The sequence below is a fragment of the Myxocyprinus asiaticus genome, chromosome 27 (genome assembly GCF_019703515.2).
Source record: "Myxocyprinus asiaticus isolate MX2 ecotype Aquarium Trade chromosome 27, UBuf_Myxa_2, whole genome shotgun sequence".
Classification (NCBI taxonomy): Eukaryota; Metazoa; Chordata; class Actinopteri; order Cypriniformes; family Catostomidae; genus Myxocyprinus; species Myxocyprinus asiaticus.
Window position 1 is genome coordinate 3,331,896 of NC_059370.1, and position 21,608 is coordinate 3,353,503.

The 21,608-nt window shown below is 40.3% G+C and overlaps 1 protein-coding gene across 4 annotated transcripts in view; it reads left to right on the top strand.

The window, feature by feature from the left end:
- Nucleotides 1–21,608, top strand: part of irf2b (interferon regulatory factor 2b) — a 33,247-nt gene that overhangs the window by 7,145 nt on the left and 4,494 nt on the right. For 2 of the 4 annotated variants that reach the window (XM_051658590.1, XM_051658588.1), the window contains exons 6-8: nt 339–444; nt 7,223–7,378; nt 17,175–17,221. In XM_051658590.1, coding sequence (XP_051514550.1) covers nt 339–444; nt 7,223–7,378; nt 17,175–17,221 — 309 coding nt within the window. The remainder of the gene's footprint in view (nt 1–338; nt 445–7,222; nt 7,379–17,174; nt 17,222–21,608) is intronic. The other 2 variants (XM_051658589.1, XM_051658591.1) reach the window with 2 other exon arrangements.

Sequence of the window (21,608 nt, forward strand, 5' to 3'; positions counted from 1 at the left end):
ATTTATTTAAAGATTATTTAAAAAAAGTCGTGTCACTATTGCAAATTACCTGGCATAAACAAGTTTTACATTTTTTTGATTATTTTGATAAAATCCCGCTTAAAAGTGCTCAAACACACGTTACTACCATGGGCTGTTATTGGAAAATAGCAAACACATGTCAGAGTAATGGCGGCAGGGCAACAGTTGCTAAGACAGGATTGGTCAGAAGCATATTTAAGGCAGGGCTTAGCGAAGGGTCAATTGATACAGATAAATAACAGATTAAAGCAGATTAACTGATACAGTACAACAGCCGTATGTAACTGAGCTGCAGTGTGTTTGTGTGTTCATTGCAGGCAGAGCGACTGTGCCCTGCGCCTTCAGGTTGGGAAAACAGTAATGACTCTTCAGCCTGTAAAATCCCAGTGACAGTCAAACAGGAGGCAGATAACTCTGGTACAGGTACTGAACTTCCTGCTCCGCCCTGCACACCTGCGCTCAGGTCATGTGTGTTAATTCAGGTGGAACCTGTTCCTTGCGGGCACAGTAATTCACATAACTAGAGTTAAGATTTGAACCAGTCTGTGGGTTGATACATTTCTGTACAAACACACTCATCTCAATGTGACATAATTAATTAAACTTAATTCTCAGACATGGGATAGGCGAATAAGTCAGGCGATTCTCGCAAAACCTTTTAAGAAAATGTCCTGGACATATTTAAGTATAACTTTTTCTATGTTAAAACACTTTTTCCTTTCCCAGCTTACTGTAAGAGACAATGCAGAGACAACTATAATTACAGTTTTTCACAATTGCTAAGACACATTTCTTCAACAATTTTCTCACAACTTTAAACACAGAACCAAACTAAATTCACAAAACCCCTGACTCTTCTGGCAAAATCAAAAAATCACCTCAAAACCATTTAATCAAAATCAAACAGTACTTTCAGAAAATACACACAGCAAGTCAATATATAAACACCTTTCCATTTCCACACAGTGGCTTTCGGAAAACAATGCAAGATGGACACATGCATTTGGCATTTTACATTATTCTAAACAATTCTGAAGCAATTTAGGTAAATATAAGAGGACTATTTTAAAGTCTGTTTTAAGAGCCACACTTCTTGCTGCTAGGTGGTGGTGCTATGACCGTGACCCAAAATAGCCACATACATGTGATTAGCCCCAAGACTAAACATACATCTCAATTTTGATCTAAATCACACATTGCACACAGAAGATATGAGACACTTCCTGTATCGATTATCTGGAGTCATCGGAGAGGGAATTAGCTGCTAACCCGCTAGCGACCAAGACGGACTTGGAGCTCATTTGGGAAAAGTTGGAAGACCTTGAGAATCATAACCGGCGAAACAACGTCCGAATTGTTGGAATTCCTGAAGACTAAGAAGGCTGAGATATAGTGAAATTCCTAGACAAGCACTTCCCGAGTCTGCTTGACATAACAGGCCATAAGCTGGAAATTGAGCGAGCTCACAGAGTCCCGGCTCGGAGATCCATGGATGGAGACAGGCCCCGATCAATTTTGGCCAAATGTCTGAGATCATCCGATAATGATCTTGTGTTACACAAGGCGAGGAGTAAAGGAAGGCTTTCTTGGAAGAACCACAGCATTTTCTTGTTTCCAGACTTTGTGAATTCGATAAGAGAGAAACGTGATCGATTCAAGGAATGCAAGAAACTCTTACATCAATGGAAGGTCGCTTTTGCACCGATGTTCCCAGCCAAGTTAAGAATAGATACTAAGGATGGCCGCAAAATATTTACATGCCCACAGCAAGCAATGTCTTTTATAAAGTGAGACCAACTGGTCCTCAGTATCCTCTGTGGGTATGGCTTGGGAGGCACTTAAGGCGGTTCTTAGGGGTCGGATCATACAGTATGCCTCATTCATCAAAAAATCCAAAGCACGAGAACTCATGGTGTTGGATGGGAATATTAAAAGTGCAGAGGCAGAGCTGAAACGGTGAATGTCATCTGATGGCCTCAGAGAATTGACCCAACTGAAATACAGATATAATACTATTTTGTCACGGAAGGTGGAGTTTTGTTTATTCAGGGCAAGACAGTCATACATTGAGTCGGGGGGGGAAAGGCAGGAAAACCTCAGGCTAGATATATAAAACAGAGAGAGTGTTTTTCTACCATTCCCTCAGTGAAATCTGCTGGTGGTGAAATATTTACCTCAGCCATTGATATTAATAATGCTTTTAAAGAATTCTATATTGATCTCTATAATTCCATGTCTTCGTCCACTGATGAGGATATTAGAAACTTTGTGGAACCATCAGAACTTCCTAAACTGACGGCTGAGCAAAAAAAATTCTCTTGATTCTGAGATAACCTTGGAGGAACTTGGTGAGGTAATTAAGGTCTTGCCTACAGGCAAGGCTCCGGGGCCAGATGGCTCTGCCGCTGAATTTTTTAGATCTTATGCTACGGAACTGGCTCCACTTTTTCTGGAAGTTTATATGGAATCATTAAAGAATAGAAAGCTTCTGCCTACCATGACACAAGCCCGGATCAGTCTGATCCTTAAAAAGGACAAAGATCCAAGCGAGTGTAAGAGTTACCATCCAATTTCCCTGATCCAGCTAGACGTTAAAATATTGTCAAAAATTCTGGCTAATCGATTACATAAAGTTATGACATCACTTATACATATAGATCAGGTGGGGTTTATCCGGGGCCTTCTGATAACATTTGGCATTTCATCAATATCATGTGGTCAGTGGCGAACGATCAGACTCCGGTCGCTGCCATCACACTTGACGCCGAAAAGGCATTTGATATGGTAGAATGGGATTATCTTTTTAAGATTTTGGAAATATACGGGTTCTGGAATACTTTTATTGGATGGATTAAATTACTTTATAGACACCCGGTAGCGGCGGTACAAACAATGGATTAATTTCAGATTATTTTACTCTGGACAGGGGCACCGGACAGGGTTGCCCTCTTTCCCCATTGTTGTTTTGTCTTGCTCTGGAACCCTTAGCAGCCACGATAAGAAGGGAAGATGATTTTTCCAGGGGTGGTAGCGGGAGGTATGGTGCATAAGCTTTTGCTTTATGCAGATTATATTTTGTTATTCGTCTCCGACACCATTAGATCTATGCCTTGCCTCCACAGAATTATTAATTCCTTTTCTAAATTCTAGAGTCAATTGGTCTAAGTCCGAAGCTTTGGCTCTGACAGCGTACTGCCCAGTAATGGCTTTTCAGCCGGGCGCCTTCCAGTGGCCCAAACAGGGCATTAAGTATTTTATTCACAACAAATTTGTCTGATATAGTTTGAGTTAATTTGGACCCTTTAATAAAAAGTTTTTCGAGATGCAGGTGGGCTTCATTACATTTATCTATTATTGGGAAGGTTAATGTTATTAAAATGAATTGTATTCCAAAATTTAACTACCTGCTACAGTCTCTCCCTGTAGATGTCCCCCTCTCTTATTTCAAGCAATTTGATAGCATAGTGAAGTCCTTCATTTGGAATGTTTGGGTTACTACACTCGGTGACATATTTGAGATTGGAGTGCTGAGATCTTTTGAAAATTTGGTTCAACATTTTGGGATTCCCAGATCTCAGTTTTATAGGTATTTACAGCTGTGCCACCTGTCTGTACTATTCTTGGGGTAGCATACACCCCCCTAAAGCGGCAGATAGTCTGGGAGTGGTGATTACTGCTTTTGGAAAAGGTCATGAGGCATCAGTGTATTACTCCCTGCTAATTCAGAGTCTGGGGGATGGAGCTTTAACTTCTATCAAGAGATTATGGGAGAAGGGGGCCTGGGTAGCTCAGTGGTAAAGACGATGGCTACCACCCCTGGAGTTCGCTAGTTCGAATCTAGCCCCTGGAGTGACAACCAAATTGGCCCGGTTGCTAGGGAGGGTAGAGTCATATGGGGTAACCTCCTCATGATCGTTATAATGTGGTTCGTTCTCGGTGGGGAGTTGAGTGCGGATGCCGCGGTGGATGGCGAAGTCTCCACATGCGCTATGTCTCCGTGGCAATGCGCTCAACAAGCCACATGATAAGATGCGCGGGTTGACGGTCTCAGACATGGAGGCTGCTGGGATTTGTCCTCCGCCACCCGGATTGAGGCGAGTCACTACACCACCACAAGGACTTAAAAGCACATTGGGAATTGGGCAACAACACAGGCTCCACCGCAGCCTGCCCCCATGGCCCGGCCCGGAGCCCTCCACAGGAAGCAGACCTACCCATCTTGCGGCTGGCCACTAATAACCCGAGGAAGGCTTCGAAGCCTCCTGAGACGGGCGACCCAGGGGCGAGGAGACCCGCCTCTCTGGAGAGATGGTGCCCCGTCCCTGAGAAAGAAGGTCCTTCCTCAGGGGAATTCGTCGGGGGGCACCAAAGCCTGACAAAAGAATGGTTTCCTCGTCTCCTGGGTCACATGTCCGGTGCGCACAGCCGTTGTCACATCCACCATCCCATTTTGGCAGGTATGGCGCTCCAGCGATGGACCCCCTGCCCCTGTGCGCCCAGCTGTGGCACAAACATGCCCATACGGGATTGGTTCCGGTGGACTACGGGGACAAGATTCTTCCTCCCCCCTCCTCGGCCAATCTTATGGTGGGTGGCAGGAGCCTGGTAAGTGCTTCGATGTCCCTGGACTCAGCATGGCCACGGGGCTTGAGTCTCCTCGACGTGGCACCTCGAGCTCTGCCCTGCCGCGAGGCCCCACCCACCGGTACATCCGACATGATCATTCCCTACGTCTGTCGTGATGGCTGACCCGGACCGTCCGACTCAGCTACGCGATTCAGTTCGCCAGGCGCCCGCCCAGGTTCAGCAGCGTCCGCTTCACCTCGGTGAAGGGCGAGAATGCTGCTACCTTGCGTGCGGAGATCGCTACCCTTCTGCGCGATAGAGCCTGTCCCTCCAGCCGAGATGAAGAAAGGGTTCTATAGCCCTTACTTTATCGTACCGAAGAAAGGTGGTGGGTTGCGACCAATCCTGGACCTGCGAGTACTGAACCGGGCTTTGCACAGACTCCCGTTCATGATGCTGATGCAAAAACGCATTCTAGCGAGCATCCGGCATCAAGATTGGTTTGCGGCGGTAGACCTGAAGGATGCATACTTCCACGTCTCGGTCTTACCTCGACACAGACCCTTCCTGCGGTCAGGGAGGACGAGGAGCAGGTCGTCCTAGTAGCAACCTACTAGCCCACCCAGATGTGGTTCTCGGATCTCACGCTCCTCGCGACAGCCCCCCCGACGAATTCCCCTGAGGAAGGACCATCTTTCTCAGGGACGGGGCACCATCTGGCACCCATGACCAGACCTCTGGAATCTCCACATCTGGCCCCTGGACGGGACGCGGCAGACCTAAGTGGCCTACCACCTGCGTTGGTAGACACGATCACTCAGTCTAGGGCTTCCTCTACGAGGCGCCTGTATGCCTTGAAGTGGCATCTGTTCACTAAGTGGTGTTCTTCCCGACGCGAAGACCCCCAGAGATGTGCAATCGGATCGGTGCTTTCCTTCCTGCAGGAGAGGCTGGAGGGGCGGCTGTCCCCCTCCACTTTGAAGGTGTATGTAGCTGCTATTTCGGCTCATCATGATGCAGTAGATGGTAAGTACTTGGGGAAGCACGACTTGATTATCAGGCTCCTAAGAGGCGCTAGGAGGTTGAATCCCTTCAGACCGTGCCTCATCCCCTCGTGGGACCTCTCTCTAGTCCTTCGGGGTCTACAGGGAGCTCCCTTTGAGCCCTTGGAGTCAGCTGAGCTTAAGGCACTCTCTTTGAAGACTGCCCTCCTGACTGCACTCACATCAAGAGGGTAGGGGACCTGCAGGCATTCTCTGTCAGCGAATTGTGCCTGGAGTTTGGTCCAAGTTACTCTCACGTGATCCTGAAACCCCGACCGGGCTATGTGCCCAAGGTTCCCACGACCCCTTTTAGGGATCAGGTGGTAAACCTGCAAATGCTGCCCCATGAGGAGGCAGACCCATCCTTGACGTTGCTGTGTCCGGTGCGAGCTTTATGCATCTATTTGGATCACACGCAGAGCTTTAGAAGCTTCAAGCAGCTCTTTGTCTGCTTTGGTGGACAGCGGAAAGGAAGCGCTGTCTCCAAACACAGGATCGCCCACTGGGTCATTGACAACATCGCGATGGCATATCAGGCTCAGGACGTGCCACCCCCTGCGGGGTTACGAGCCCACTCTACTAGGAGTGTGGCGGCCTCCTGGGCCCTGGCCAGTGGTGCCTCTTTGGCAGACATCCGCAGAGCAGCAGGCTGGGCAGCACCCAACACCTTTGCGAGGTTCTACAATCTCCGGGTTGAGCCGGTCTCGTCCTGTGTATTGGCAGGCACGAGCAGGTAAGTTCCAGGACAGCTGGCCAGGTGTACCGCTTGCGCATAGCTCCTTTCCCCTCCCTTGAGGTGAAGACGTGCGCTCTTGACTCCCAGTCATGTTCACAGACTGTGATCCCTGGATGACTTTCCTCCTTAGCCCTCTGGCAGTTGAGTTTGCGGAGAAAGTTTTTACTCATGTAATTCCAAACCTATATAACTATTTAACCTGTATAACTGTAATTCTTACATGTATAACAGAAGGAGAATTTTTTAAGAATGTACTTGGTCACTCATTTCCATTTCATTACAATGAATGAGGATTGAAGACTTTAAGCCTCATAAAGGACACAAAAGTAACATACAAAGTAGTCCATATGACTTATGCACTATTTTCTAAACTGAAAATCGTAACTTACTCTCCTAGCTCTCTTTGGCGCATTCATGAACAGTCATGAGAGAGCATTGTCCAATTAATAAACAAATTGCTTGTTTGAGTTGAATCTTTTCAATTAATCATTGATCTGGTTCACAAAACTGGTCTGAATGATTTGTTCACAAGCTCATCCTTTCACAGAGATTCTCAGCTCAATGGAGGGGAAGATTTGATGGACCACTTTTATGGTGCTTCTGCATACTTGAAGTTCGAAAGCTCAATTCAGTGTAATCGCATTGAAAAGAGCGACCGGTACATTCTTCAAAATGTCTGTTTTTGTGTTGTATGGAAGCAAGTCAATCATACGGGTTTGGAACGACATGAGGGTGCACATAAATAATGACAGAATTTTGATTTTCAGTGAAAAATGGTACATCCCCTTAAGAAACATTCACTTCCCACTTCAGTGTTCTCCATATTCACTCTCTCTTCCCTGTTTGTGTTCCTCAGACATTGGTGGGCAGAGCCCTGCAGACGATAACCTGATCATCAACGATCTGCCCGATGTGTGTCAGACCATTGAGGTGGTGACGGAAAACGAGGAGCAGGCCGTGACCTCCAGCGACCCTTACCCCTTACAGATCTCCCCTGTCTCCTCATATGGAGGTTGGTTTGACACACACACACACACACACACACACACACTTTGGCACATAGTTCTATGAGCAATACAACATTATTACACGGCTCTCTGTAATTCTTGAATCTGACTGGTCAATCGCAGCATTGAGCGGTCAAATATATTTTTGTTTACAGTAATGGTGTCAGAGATTCTCTTATCAGAGGAGGAAATGGCGACCTTGGTAACGTCAACAATAACATGCGCCTCATAAGCCAGTCATGAAATGGCCCTGACGTCATTGAATCACTTTTAGAGATTTACGTCAGTCAGTGACTGTTTGCGGATACCATTGAAACAGTGGCGTAGCCAGAAAATGAGTTTTGGGTGGGCCTAAAAAAATGGTTGAGCAATTTTTTTGCAGCATGTGAAAAGCACTAAACTACACAATTTAAACAATCAAAAAAAAACTAAAAAAACAAAAACAGAAACACAAAAATCATATCACATAAAAAATGCATCTTGCACAAAATAGATTTTTTTTTTAAATCAAAAGTGAATTGTTTGTTTGCATTTTCACGAGTTGTCTGTAGTCTGTTTTTAAAGCTGGGGTTATACAGTATCTTGCAATGAGTTTGAGTAGTCCGTTGAGTTGTCTTTTGTTCCTCATCAGTCGCTCTGTGCTCTCGAAGGGAGATGTCCTGTTTTGCACACCTCATGACAATGTTCATGAATGATTTTACCAATTCTTTTGTCCAATTGTCATTTATAAAAAAATTTAAATTAAAAAAAAAGCTCAAAGCTATTGTTTTCTTTGCCATGCTTGCACTGTCAATTGACTGCCATTTATTCATTTATTTTCTCAGTTTCACAAACTTGTTTGAGAACAGACTGTCAGAAATCAGAATTTATGCTTTTTTTTTTTTTTTTAACTATTTTGTAAATACATGAAAAGATACTCTTGTAAGATTTACTTCATTTTTATTTAGCAATTTTTTTGTGCACAGTATTTTTGAAGTAAATTTTAAATAAGTAAAATCTAGTGGGTGTAGCGAGCTAAAGCACAGAGCTGGTAAGCACAAGGTTGCTGGTTCGATCCCCACAGCCACCACCATTGTGTCCTTGAGCAAGGCACTTAACTCCAGGTTGCTCCGGGGGGATTGTCCCTGTAATAAGGGCACTAGTCGCTTTGGATAAAAGCGTCTTCCAAATGCATAAATGTAATTGTACTTTTACTTATAAATCTGATGTACATGGTACTTGAATAAAATTGAAACAAACAGTTTATTAGAACACTTCATATTTTAAACTATCCTTGTAAACACATGTAATCATGTACCACATGATATATAAAATAAATTTAATGCATGCCATGTAGTCTATTAGACAACATCACCTTGTTTTACTGGCAATAGAAACTGAATGCAGAGCTGCGCACGCAGACCTCAACACTTTGTGCGCAAAACACGAAGAGAGTAAAAATCAACAGATAATATTTTGGGATCATGAACGGGTAATTTAAAATAGAAAATGAACTTCAGACTTCACAACAACAAGAAGTTCCCAAATGCAACAACAAAATCACCCATAATAATACTTGTGTAAATATACTTGCAAACAGTGAAACCATGCAAGCGCATTAATTACTCAACCCAGGTGCATTCTGGGAATATCAGCTTCAAAAAGTTAAGTAAAAGGTGTAGTATGTAAGATTCAGAAACCCTTGTTATTAATGACACCTGTGGCCGTTAAGTGAACTGCAGTCAGCTACCTGTTGCTCATGCTCGCGCACACACTCCATAGGGACGCGAGCGAGCATCGGCCAAAACAATGACGTAACGTATAAAGAGACTGAACGTGATTCACCGGCATCATGATGACAGATGAGGTAGCATAATTAAAATTACACAGTTATGATTGTTTTACTACAAACTTTGAGACTGTATATTATATTTGACTCTCCAGTGCTGGAACAGGGCTAAAACAAAGTGTGGATATAGGTCTGACTATGCGAGACTGTAGTTTAAAGTAATCACTTTTCTTTGCATGATACATTGACTGCATTTATACGATAGCCTATGTCGGCATTAGCTAGCTAGCCAGCTTTATCAATAGCTGTTAGCTAAATCTGGTGGATGATGACAGTAGCTGTGTATAAAATAGACTGTACATTATAAATATGTTGACACAATTCAGTATTGATGTGATTCCATCACAACTGTCATTTTGATATATCGATGCGCTATTATTTTATAATAATAGATTGTATATATTTTCTGTATAACCAAGTTACGTTACACTAATGAATGGGTCTTTTTGCATTATCTTGAACATTGTCTAGCATTCATTTCATGTGTTATTGTAGTTCAGCTAAAATTACACAGATCAGTCCTTATGGCACTATATTTCACATGCTTTGCAGTTATGTAAGCTTACCTGTCCAATAAGAAGAATGCCAATTCAGGGTTGGTTTTGATCCCCAAAATCAAACAAAGGTCCCTCCAGGAATCAAATGTCCTGCCGATGTTCACTCTAGTTTTCACTCGACCACGATCATGTTCCCGCTTAGCCAGACGGGATTCAGTAGATAAATGTTTTTTTTTGTTTGTTTTTTTTTTGCTTGTGCTGGGAGCCGCACGTTTACTGGATTCCATCTCTAAGATAACGTTACCTAGTGTTGCAGTTTGTTGTCGCTGTTGAATAGTGGAAGAGAAGCTATTACTGTCTGAGACAAGGCTCTCGGGAGTGCGCATAAACATCACATCCTTTGGATTTTCCCAGCAAAAGCGACCCGCTCCCTTCGAATGAAAATTAGTCTACAGGCTTTAATAGGCAACCTAGGAAGTCCGGGAAGGGCTCATTTTTTAAGTTGCGTTACAAGCCGTTCACACATTGGCAAAAAAAAGGTGAATATTTCATGAAAATTGTTACATATTGCACCTTTAAGTAAAATATACTTATTTTATTTGCCTCTGAAATTTACTCAAATTAGCAAATTAATATAATAAGGTTTTCTACTTTAGGACTGATACATGATGATGAAGCATTGTAAAGATGACAAACACTCATAAATAATATTTACTTACAGTATAAGCTAGAGCATTAATTTTTGCATGTTTGAATTGAGTACAAATGTAGAATTTACTAAATATTTGTAATTATTTTTAAACAAATTTTTCAGTGTAGAATGTACTTAATCTTTTCAGCAGTATTGACTTCACCACAAAATAATTTTTTCAGTGTATAAATTTAAAGTCAAAGATACTGAGTGGGCCCTTTCATGCCTACACTCCTGTTGCAGTCATCGTTAGGGTACTTGTCAGTCTTCATTATTGTCTGATTACATCATCCTATTGCCCGGCCCTATGCAGAATCTGTTGGTTTGAATTCGGCCCACGTCATGTTCTGATCCCATTCCTCCCCTTGTCAATTGCTGAAATCTCTCCACATTTGCTACAATAAAAGGCAAAGCTCAATAAATAAAAAAATAAAATTGGGCTTTTTTGCTTAAGTTTGAAGCTCTGTTGTTTGGTTTTCATTGGCCAGAGTTGGCAGATTTTATCTTCCTTGTCTGCAAAAAAAAAGCATGACTTGATCTAGACAACGTCATTTTAGTGCACATAGCTCCTAACTGTTCCCCTTTTTTGAGATCTTCAAGCCAATTGACTCTTGACTCAATTCACTCTCAAGACAATTTCACATTCATCTCAGATCGTGAATGCTTGAAACAGTGAGAACTATGTAGACCGTGTTCGTTCACTGAGTTGTTCAATGTCCATTAGTGATCAGCCCATCCAGCTGTACGCGTCTCACGGACACGCTCTCTGTGTGTCATGGCAGCCGTACCTCTGTTAATGAGTAATGGTGAGGTGCGAACACAGTTCACTTTCACACCTGCGTATGCTTGTCCTCATAAAGTAAAAATGAGCCTTCGTAATGTTTTGGAAGCCTGACATAGTTGTGTATTTTATGGTATAATGGGTGAAATTTGTAGCATAGCTTCTCATTTTGAGTTACTAAATTTTGACATTTTACGAAGAAAACTCAAAGCTCTCAGTCACGATGGTACTAGGGTGTTCTGGGTGGTTGTCAGGGCATTGCGATGCAGTTGCCACAGTGTTCTTTCTCGTTTTTAATGCATTGCTGTGCAGTTGCTAAGGTGTCCTGGGTGGTTGCTAGTTACGGGTCCACAAATATCATAACTACATGATACGATAAGAATTCGTTCGGCTCACTGTATAAAGCATGAAGTGGTAAACAACAAGATCTGAGATTATATTCCAGCTGGGGCATTTCCTTACAAGTGTTGCTGTTGTACTCCGTCCCCTGTGGGAGAAAGTTACGAGCAAGGATTGCAAATGACTTCCTTGGAAAGTACAAAATGATACAGTTTACCAACAGTGCTCATTGTAACATAGTTATTCTTCTCTGCTTAGAGCAAGTCTTTTCAACCTAGAGCAGGGGGCCAATCTCAGAGCTCATGCCCTGTCCTGTGCTCGAGCCCTTCTGTTATGGATAATCACAGTTCTCCAAATACATTTACCTTGATGCGCTCCAGGACTATATGAATCAGTGAACTCGTCAAACATTATTAAATTGTATAATGTTTATCAGATCATCACTTAATGTTCATTAAATAAATACTTTACACACAAGGTTCTTTTGTTAACATTAGTTAATGAATGTGGTGTCATGAACTAACAACGAACAATACATTTTTACAATATTTACAAGAATATTATAATATCTTGGTTAATTTTATTGTATAAAAAGACTATTGTTCATTATTAGCCAATGTTAGTTCATAATGCATTAACTAATGTTCACATATGCAACTTTTAATGTTTTCTAGAAATTAACAGTAATTAAGATTAAACCCTGTATGGGATGCATTGTGTTCCAACAGCTGAAAAAATGTCTAATTAGATTTTCTGACATAACAGATCTAATAACAAAAATAAAAATAACTTTTGGTCCAAATACTAGTTTTTCATTAAAACAATTAATTAAATTTCTCATTGAATGTATTTATACACTTGGAACTTCTATAACTATGAATAATTATCATGCGTTCTTTGATATTGTTGATTATTGATGTCATTTTTAGTGTCACTAAAGCCTAGCTCACCCTCACTGTTGTCATTCGGACGAGCTAACTGTGCATTCTTCTTCTTTCCATATAAATTGCTATTCTTATTTGTTTTGTTATGTATGCACACATGCAATTATATTATGGGAAACACTTCCAAATAAATAAAGGTAATAATATAATTAATGCCACAATAAAAAAATAAAAAAATAAATAAAAAAGTCAAAATTCATTCATTGTGGTACAGCATTGCCAAATGGCAACATTCATAATTTCTCAATTTTCTGTAAAACTTAGATTAAGGTGACCAGTTAACAACAACATCTAATTAACTTCTCAGAGATGCAGCAAGAAAATCATGATGTAGAAGAAATATACCGAAATGTGTTTCATAGAGCAATCAATTTATGGAGCACTTCAGCACAGGGTAGACAAAATAAAATGTCATGTGGCTTAAAAACAGCATATTATTGTTACTTTAAAGACCTGCTGTTTTATTTCCAACAATGCATGATGTTATAGTTTTTCCTGAAAGCGAAAGAAAAATAAATTGTTGCCATATGGCTATTGTTACAAACCACCCGGCTCAGAGTAACATGAAGGGGAGGCCACATGTGGATACAATTTAACAAAATATAAATGTTTATTAATTATAAAAAAAATAAATTAAAAAAAAACATAAATCCAAAAAGCAGATCCAGGTGCTGGTGCCAGGTGTGTAACACCTTCTCCCTTAAAACAGAGGCTCCTCAAAAAGGATACCTACCAAAAAAAAAACAACAAAAAAAAAACCATACTTAAATCCACAAACATAAATCTACTAATTTTTTTAATACGACCATTCATCCAATGAAAATTTAAGCCGTTTTTGCAGTCGCCGGAACACTCTCTCAATCAGCTGACGTCAACACAGTCCACTCCAACCAATCGCCAATCCACAACCCCATCCTTAGCAATTTCTGGCACCTTGAAAAAAAAGCTGAACAAATAGGACATAGGAAAGCAAGGAGAGAAGAGAGAGAAGACAGACAAACTGGAAACATCATTTAGTCAGGGAACGGGACAACGTATCTGCAATAACATTGTCCATCCCCCGAATATGACGGATCTCTAAACTATACGGCCATATGAACAAAGCCCAAAGAATAAGGCGCTGATTTGGGCTTTGCAAAGAATGTAAGAATGGGAGTGGATTGTGGTCAGAAAACACCACAACAGGCACAGAACCTCCACCCACACACACGTCAGAATGCTGAAGTGCCCAAATCAATGCCAACAGTAGTTGAGTAGTTTAATTAAATTTCTTTGAAAAGAAACTTACTGGTTTCTCAATCCCATTGTCCTCTTTCTGTTGTAACAATGCACCTGCACCCACCTGGCTGGCATCTAATTGAATTTGAAAGGGCCGATCCCACTGAGGCGCAGCCAGAACAGGTGCAGTGCTTAACAGAAGTTTTGCACTTTCAAATGCGCACTAACAATTTTGAGACCACTCAAATTAGTTTTTGGCTTTCAGAAGATCAGTTAACGGAGTTACCACTGTTGAAGAGTTAGCACAAAAATTGCGATAGTAACCTACCATTCCTAAAAATCGCATTTGTTCTTTTTCAGTAGTAGTAGTAAATCTGTCAATGGCCAAAACTTTGGCACACACAGGACGCAAATTCCCCTTAACCTACTACCTTCCCCAAAAAGGTTACTATGACACTTGCAAACTCGCACTTCGCCAGGTTAACCATCAGGTTTGCTTCTGCCAGACTCGCACAGTGCACGTAAACGGCAAAGATATTCCTCACATGTTTGACTCTACACTACAATGTCGTCCAGATAAACAGCACATCCTTCCAGCCCTGTGACTACCCTGTTCATCAGGCACTGGAAGGTTGCAGGCGCGTCCCGAAGACCGAAACTCATCATGGTATAGGAATATAATCCTGACGGTGTTATAAAGGCGTTAATCTTCTGAGCACGCGAGGTTAAAGGAACCTGATAATATCTTTTGAGGAGCTCGTCTTTGTTACAAACCTAGATGAACCTACGTGATCCATACAATCTTCCATGCGTGGAAGTGGAAAAGAATCAGTCTTTGTAACATCGTTCACCTTTCTGTTGTCTGTACAAAATCTAAAAGGTATTATCCGGTTTAATAACTAACAGACAAGGTGATGCCCAATTTGAATGGGAAGGTTTCACCAAGCCATTATCCAAAAGATATTTGCCTTCAGTCTCCAGGATTTTTTTTTTTTTTCGCAATAAAATCTCTGCCGGACAGGCTGAGAATCTCCCACATCTATACCATGCTCTAATAAAGCAGTACGCGAGGGCATATCTGAAAAGAGTGATGGAAACTCAGACATAAGAGATTTTAATTGAATGAGATTTTCCTCCGGCAAATGCCCAAACATAGTTTCCATCTCTTCCATTTTCTCTTAACTATGAAGCCAAGGTTGAACGCCGTTATCAGGAACACTCTCCTCCTCAACACAAGCTGCCACCATAGGTGAAAAAGAAATGGACTCAATCCCTGTGACCAACACAACAGACTTCACTTCAGCACTATGGACAGTGGCATCTGACCTGGACACACGGCTGTAATAAGGTTTCAACAGATTTACAAGACAGAGTTGCGTAGACTTTTTACGGTCAGGGATCAAAACTACATAATCTTGTTCGGAGACCTAACGAACATTGTTGTATGGACCCGCGAACTGTGCTAAAATGGGTAAACCTGTAACAGGGCACAAAGCAAGCACTTGATCACCAGGGCTAAATTCCCTGCACTCAGTCCAATGATCTTACCAGGCTTTCATTTTTGATTGGGCTTTGCTAAAATTTGCATCAATATCCATTAACATATTCCAACAGGTTCACAGGCGATTCAGGTTTTACTAAGTCATCTAGCAGAACAGTCAACGGACCCTTCACCTTATGCCCAAACACCAAGTCATTGGGGCTAAAGCCTTCTTGCGCGGCTAACATTAACCACGGAAGTCCCTCTTCCCAGTCTTTGTTAAGCTCAGTGCAGTACACCCGCAATAACTGCTTCAGGGTTTGGTAAAAACGCTCAAGGACTCCTTGACTTTGTGGATTATATGCGCTACTCTTCTGATGATTAACACACAACTAGGGATGGAACGATACCATTTTTTCCTCTTCTGATCCGATTCCGATACCTGAACTATCAGTATCCTCTGATACTGATCCTGATCCGATACCAGTGTTGTTTTTTTATTAACGAGTTTAGGACATCTAGAATTCACTGTGTGGAACTGATTGGGTGTACTCTTTGTGTAAATAAACAAAAACCTCGAACAATACATTATTTCATTTAAAATAGGAAAACAAAAAACAATGACATAAGTGCATGTGCAAAACTTTAACTAGTCTGCAAGATGCAGCAGCAAAAATAACAGTAATTCCAGTGAAAGTCTTCAGTAGAAAAGAAGCCAGTTCTCTTTACACATTTTAACTTGTATCTGGACTTGTAAATGGTTTCAGATCTCCCTCTCGCTCTCTCTCTTTCTCTATGTTATTTTAGTTTTATTAGTATATCAATCCACTTTTCAATCACACAGTAACTTTTGGAACCCAATTTGTTTTTATTGTAATTTGTAATAATAATAATAATAATAATAATAATAATAATATTACTATACATTGGTAATACATTTCAGTTGTAATTTCTTAAGGCTTTTATTTTGAAAGTCCGGTACTGAGCACTCCAGGAATTTTGTGTTTGAGTGTTTGTTTGTAGGCTAATTCACAGTAGTGTAATACGCTTCTCATTCAACATCTGGTAAAATGCTTGTCCGGAGCCGTTCTCAATGCATGTTATAGGCAGACCGAACTATTGATCATCTACATCTGAGATGGAGTTTGTGTGGTGCGACCACATATTGCGCTGAGCAGCGCACCACGAGCCTCTGCGCGCTTTTATGTGCATGTCAGCAGAGTGGCGCTCCTTCAGTAAAACTTGGTGCCAGAGACTACTTAGCTGTGCATGCTGACTGTATATTTAGTATTAAACCCAGCCTTCTGCAATTCACAAAGCTTTTGGATGACTACACCATCTGGTGGACAAAATAGCATCACGCCCAGGGCTGTAACACTATACTGTACCATACAGGTTTAATAAATGCTGCAAAAGTATTGTTAGTTCATGTAAACTAATATAGTTAAGGTGAACTTTGAGCATTTATTTTTTTAATTGTGGGCATGGCTTCTTAAAACTGGTTTTGGTAGCGCTACGGTTCTTATGGAGTCTTGTGAACAGAAACGGGTCTTATGGGATAGGATCCAAACCAAATCATGGTTACATAGCACTTGTCAGTCTGTTTGTACGCAGACTGGAATGTTGACTCATGTCCTTTTGTTCCATGTTTTTCAGTCAACAACAATCTTCTTTTTCCCTGAAGTCCCTGGGGGTGAAAGTGTGTGCATGAAATGTCTTGCTCAAGTTTCGAGTCATTCATGGCAATCACAAACACAATGCTGCGGATTTTTATCATTTATATTTGGCAGGGAACTTCAGTCAGTCAACTCCAAACATGTAAGGGTTTAATACCCCCAAAGTAAATTATTTTCTTTATTCAAACACTAAAAGAGTAACAGCATGAGGAGAGAATTTTCATTTTTGGGTGAACTATCCCTTTAACAGCGCACCGGTTGAACTTATTATTTCGTTCGACAACCTGTCTGTCAGGAAATCCCTGATGAATCAGTCTGACCACTTTGTTTTCTCTCTTACTTTCCAGCAGAGAGCGATACAGACAGCGTCCAAAGTGAGGAAGACTCCAAAGAGGTACATGTCAAACTCATCCAAACTATTTCCTGTGAAAAAAGAAGCAGTCTTGACAATGAAACTCGATTTTTACCTTGTTTGAAGAAGGGTTGAGTGGTTGCTCGTGCTGTTACTGTATAGTTTTTAAATTGTTCCAAGTGTTTTTTGGCACGTTGTGCTGTGGTTTCTAAGATGCTCTGGATGGTTGCTAGGTGGTTGTTAGGCTGCTCTGGGTCGTTTCTTACTGATTCAATGTCAAAAGAGCCTACTCCAAGTCTCTGTGGTATTCTGGACCTCTGGAATGATTTTTTAGCCTGTTTTATCACCCACCTGTGGACAGTCAATTAAAAGACACAATAGTACACCTCTCCTCAACAAGTGGCATGGTTTAAGGTGTTATCCACAGCACAAATGATGCAGGAAGTTTAGTACTTGGGGTAATCCCTCAATATAAGCTTGTGCGAATGTAATAGTGATACTTGCATTGCAAATTATTGCACACTACAATTGATGAGTGATAGTAATTTTTAAGGAACGCATTAAGGAACAAATAAAACCAGCCTGATCTCATGAAAATTATGTGACTGTGGCATAATTTTTGCAAAATGACATAACGTGGTTTGTAACACGTATCATGGCAGTTTTGAGGAGAAATGTCCACTGTGTGGTGCTAAAAGTGAGTTTAGTGTTCTCCCAAGCAGATGATGTTTTTAAGATTAATGCTCTATTGAGTTTTAAATCAACAAAACTTACTCCCTACCTTAAACCTAAACCTAACCAATAGTGTCAGAAAAAGCAAATGTGCTGAAGCAAATATGTCATTTTTGGTGTTTCTGTGAGACTTTTGACTCGCATATGCTCTTCGGTATCCGTACCCTGATCCTTTACGCTGCTAGTGCAACACTCTATCAGTTGAGCTACAACACAATTTGAACACACTCAAACAAGCTTGTAAATGTAGTTAGTTCTGCAATGTAAACTTTAAAATATATCGCCTTACAAGTCATGCGCTATAGTAAAAGTGTTTAGATGTCAAAAGATAGCATTGTGTGAGGAACAGGGTGAAAAGTAAGTGCTTATGACCAGATAATCTGCTGTTTTAAGTGTGATTTGTGTGAAAGTGAATAAAAATCATTGTTGTTGTAGTGCCTCTAGTGTTCATTTCACCATGAATCAGCTGTGATACATACAACAAAACACGTAAAAATCATTTTGCAAAAATTTAGGTATACTGACACGAGTCTGAGACCAGGTGCTTTCAACAGGTGTTTCAAAGCAATACACAGAATTCTTTTGTTCATTTGTCCATTTACTGCAATGCTTCAGACTTGTTTAAGTTCTTCAATCAGAACAACTGAACTGAACTCACACTAATATCCAAACCATTTTCTCTCAGCATTGCACTGTCATCATTGTCGCAAGGCACTCGGCAGACAGTGTAAACTGTCTTCTTCTACAGTCACTTTTCTCTTTCAGGTCAACTACTGTCATTACTGGCAGTAATTTGCAGCAACAATTTGAAAAGAATCTTGTTGAGCGCGAGTCAGTAACAGTTTTTCTGTGCCATCTTTCGAATTTTGCAGAGCAAGCTTTTTTCACTGCTAGTCTGAGGGTCAAATTTATCAAAAGCTGTCAGTGCTTGTTCTAATGTTAACACGTATGCAATTGAAGAAATACAGTCACAGGCTGGAATGTGCCAGACAGGTTTAACAAAGCTGCACAAGTTCTTACTTTTTACATGATAAGTACTTTTGGTACTGCCTGTCTTTTTTTCCATCCATCTTGGTACCAGAATTCTTTTTCCTGTCCATTCTTTCTATAGGGATTTATAGAATTCTTCATAGAAGAGTTCTAAACCATGAGCCGAACCGACCAGCTTCAAGGTGAACAACATACAAACTTGAATCTGAATAGTACAAGACTGTGTACTTAACGTCTTTCATGAGGGCATGGACTACAATCCCATGAAGCATTGCGAATGATGTAATCAAATGAAAAACTATGGAAATATTTCAAACTATTGATTTAAAGTTGTTGATTATAAGTGTAGAAACAATATATTGAGATATATGAATTCAGATATTTGCAAACATACAAGTTGTTTAAGCTTGTAGGAAAGCTAGATTGCATTATAGTAGTGGGCAGTCACTGCAGAGCACTTTAGATGCGCTTCAATGGCCGCAATTTTCTGATTGGAGGATCTTTCTCTTCAGGATGCTGTGTAGTGTAGTTCTTCACCAGAAATTGCTGTATTAAACACGATTGTTGAAAAATGTTCGAAATAACGTGGACTGATGGCTTCAATAGACATATATACTATTGATTAACAACCTCGGAGCTCACCGTAGGTCTGTCTTTAAAAAAATATAGTTATTTCAATTCACCATGGGGAAAACAATTATGCAGTTTTTACTTCCAGAATCAGACTGTTCGCTCAGTGGGTAGTTGGTGCCAGGTGGTATTAAGACAAAAATTTGGATACACCCCTGAGTGCAAGATGAGTCATCAATATTTTGGTCTGTTTTCCTGTAAAAGAAAGACGGTTAATTGTAAATGTGTATATATCTGCAAAAATATAATGTTGTGAACATTCAGGAGGACATTAGTATATAAATGGCCACAAAGATAATAGATATGAACTAAAAGCCTCAAGACTCCAATTTTGATTTCATGGGGTCTTGAAATCACCAGGTCTTGTGATTTAATGTTTTATGTTTGTAATGTTTGGTTTTTCCCAGTTCCCATTTGCAAGCGCACAATGTGTGTCCACATATGCGAGTTCCAGTGTGTGTCTGGGTAAATCTTAAACCGTAGACACTCTCAACCCCCTATTTTCAGTTCCTGTACCTCAGAGCTCTGATGCAAAACAAGACAGGAAAAACAAGAGAAAGAACACGCAGTGACGTGAGCCATCTCGCTAAATTCCAGCAAATGTGTTGCAGCTTGTTAGAAAACTATTAAGACTGAATGTCTGATTCAACTGTAGAATTGCTGCAGCTCTGGAGGACCCTTGGCTTTGATGGGTTGATTAAAAGGTCATTTATTGCTTTGAGGGAGGAAAACTTTTGTCCACCAGATCAGCAAAAAACAAACTTCATGGCAGGATTTTAAAACATACTTTTTTCTTAGTGTTTACCTAATAAGTGAACATGCGATTTTAGATGGAGACACTCATTAAACTTTAAATGAAGCTCTATAACTCTTGCCCCCTCTGTTTGTGTCTTTAGTTTTTGTCCTCATGTGGCGTCAGGAAGCCAGCGGACCGTGTAGTTTGATGATAATCTGATGGTCGCCATAATTCTGTCAGTGTAAACAATAGAAGCTATAAATATTCATTGATTTTAAGTGCTGTTTGACAGACTGGATTATGTGTCAGTTATCAGTCTAAACACAATAAAGAGGTGTGTAGTGAGCTTTTTACAGGAACTTTAGTTCTTTTGGGAGAAAACAATTACAAAAGGCATGAAGTTTAGTGTCAGAGAGGAAATGCAGCCGAGCGTGGTGAATGTGCACACTTGTGCGGTGGAGCCCCTGTTGGTCTGTGAATGAGAGTATAAGTGTATAATATCAATATGTATGTAGATGTGGGTGATAGACTGAGTTTTTTTTTTTTTTTTTTGCTTTCAGAAAACAGATTAATCATTATTTAAACAGAAGGAAGTGTATATTTCTGAGATATGTTCCCAGATTCTATCAGTATTCAGTTTTCTAACAGATCTACATTATGCTTCAATCCAATACATGCAACTGTTTTAGCACTATTTCTCATTTGGTGTTGGATGACAGGTTGCACACATGGAATTATGGTCTCTATTTACAGTTGTCATGTAATTGAAACTTAATTTTATGACATTATTTTTATAAGAATTAATGCTGCAACAACTAATCGCTAAAATCGATAATGGAAATAATCGACAATTAATTTCATGCATTTACATAATAAAACTCATTTGAATTTTTTTTTTTAAGTAAATTGATTTTAATAAAATATAGGAAATAAAATAAGGCTTTTTAATCTGATTTATCAATTATTTTCATAATTTAGGCCAGTAGTTCTCAATTATTGTTTTGTCACACAACCCTCTAGAAACTAGACAAAAAATAATCCCCACCCCGTAATTTGATCAAAAAGTCATCAGGGAAAAAAAAGGTCACATTTCAAATTTTTTATTATAAAAAAATACTTTTAAAAAAGTAAATGCAATATTTTTGTAACTTTGTCACGAAAAAAGTTTTATTAAAAAAATTACAATAAAATGCACTCTTTCAGTTTTCACTTTTTTGCTGAACAATGCAGAGATACACTCTTCATTAAAAAAAAATTATCTAAATCAACTTTGTCAATAGGACTAAATTGTTGTTATTTTCTGTATGCTTTCTGTGTTACATAAATACAAACAATTTTTAA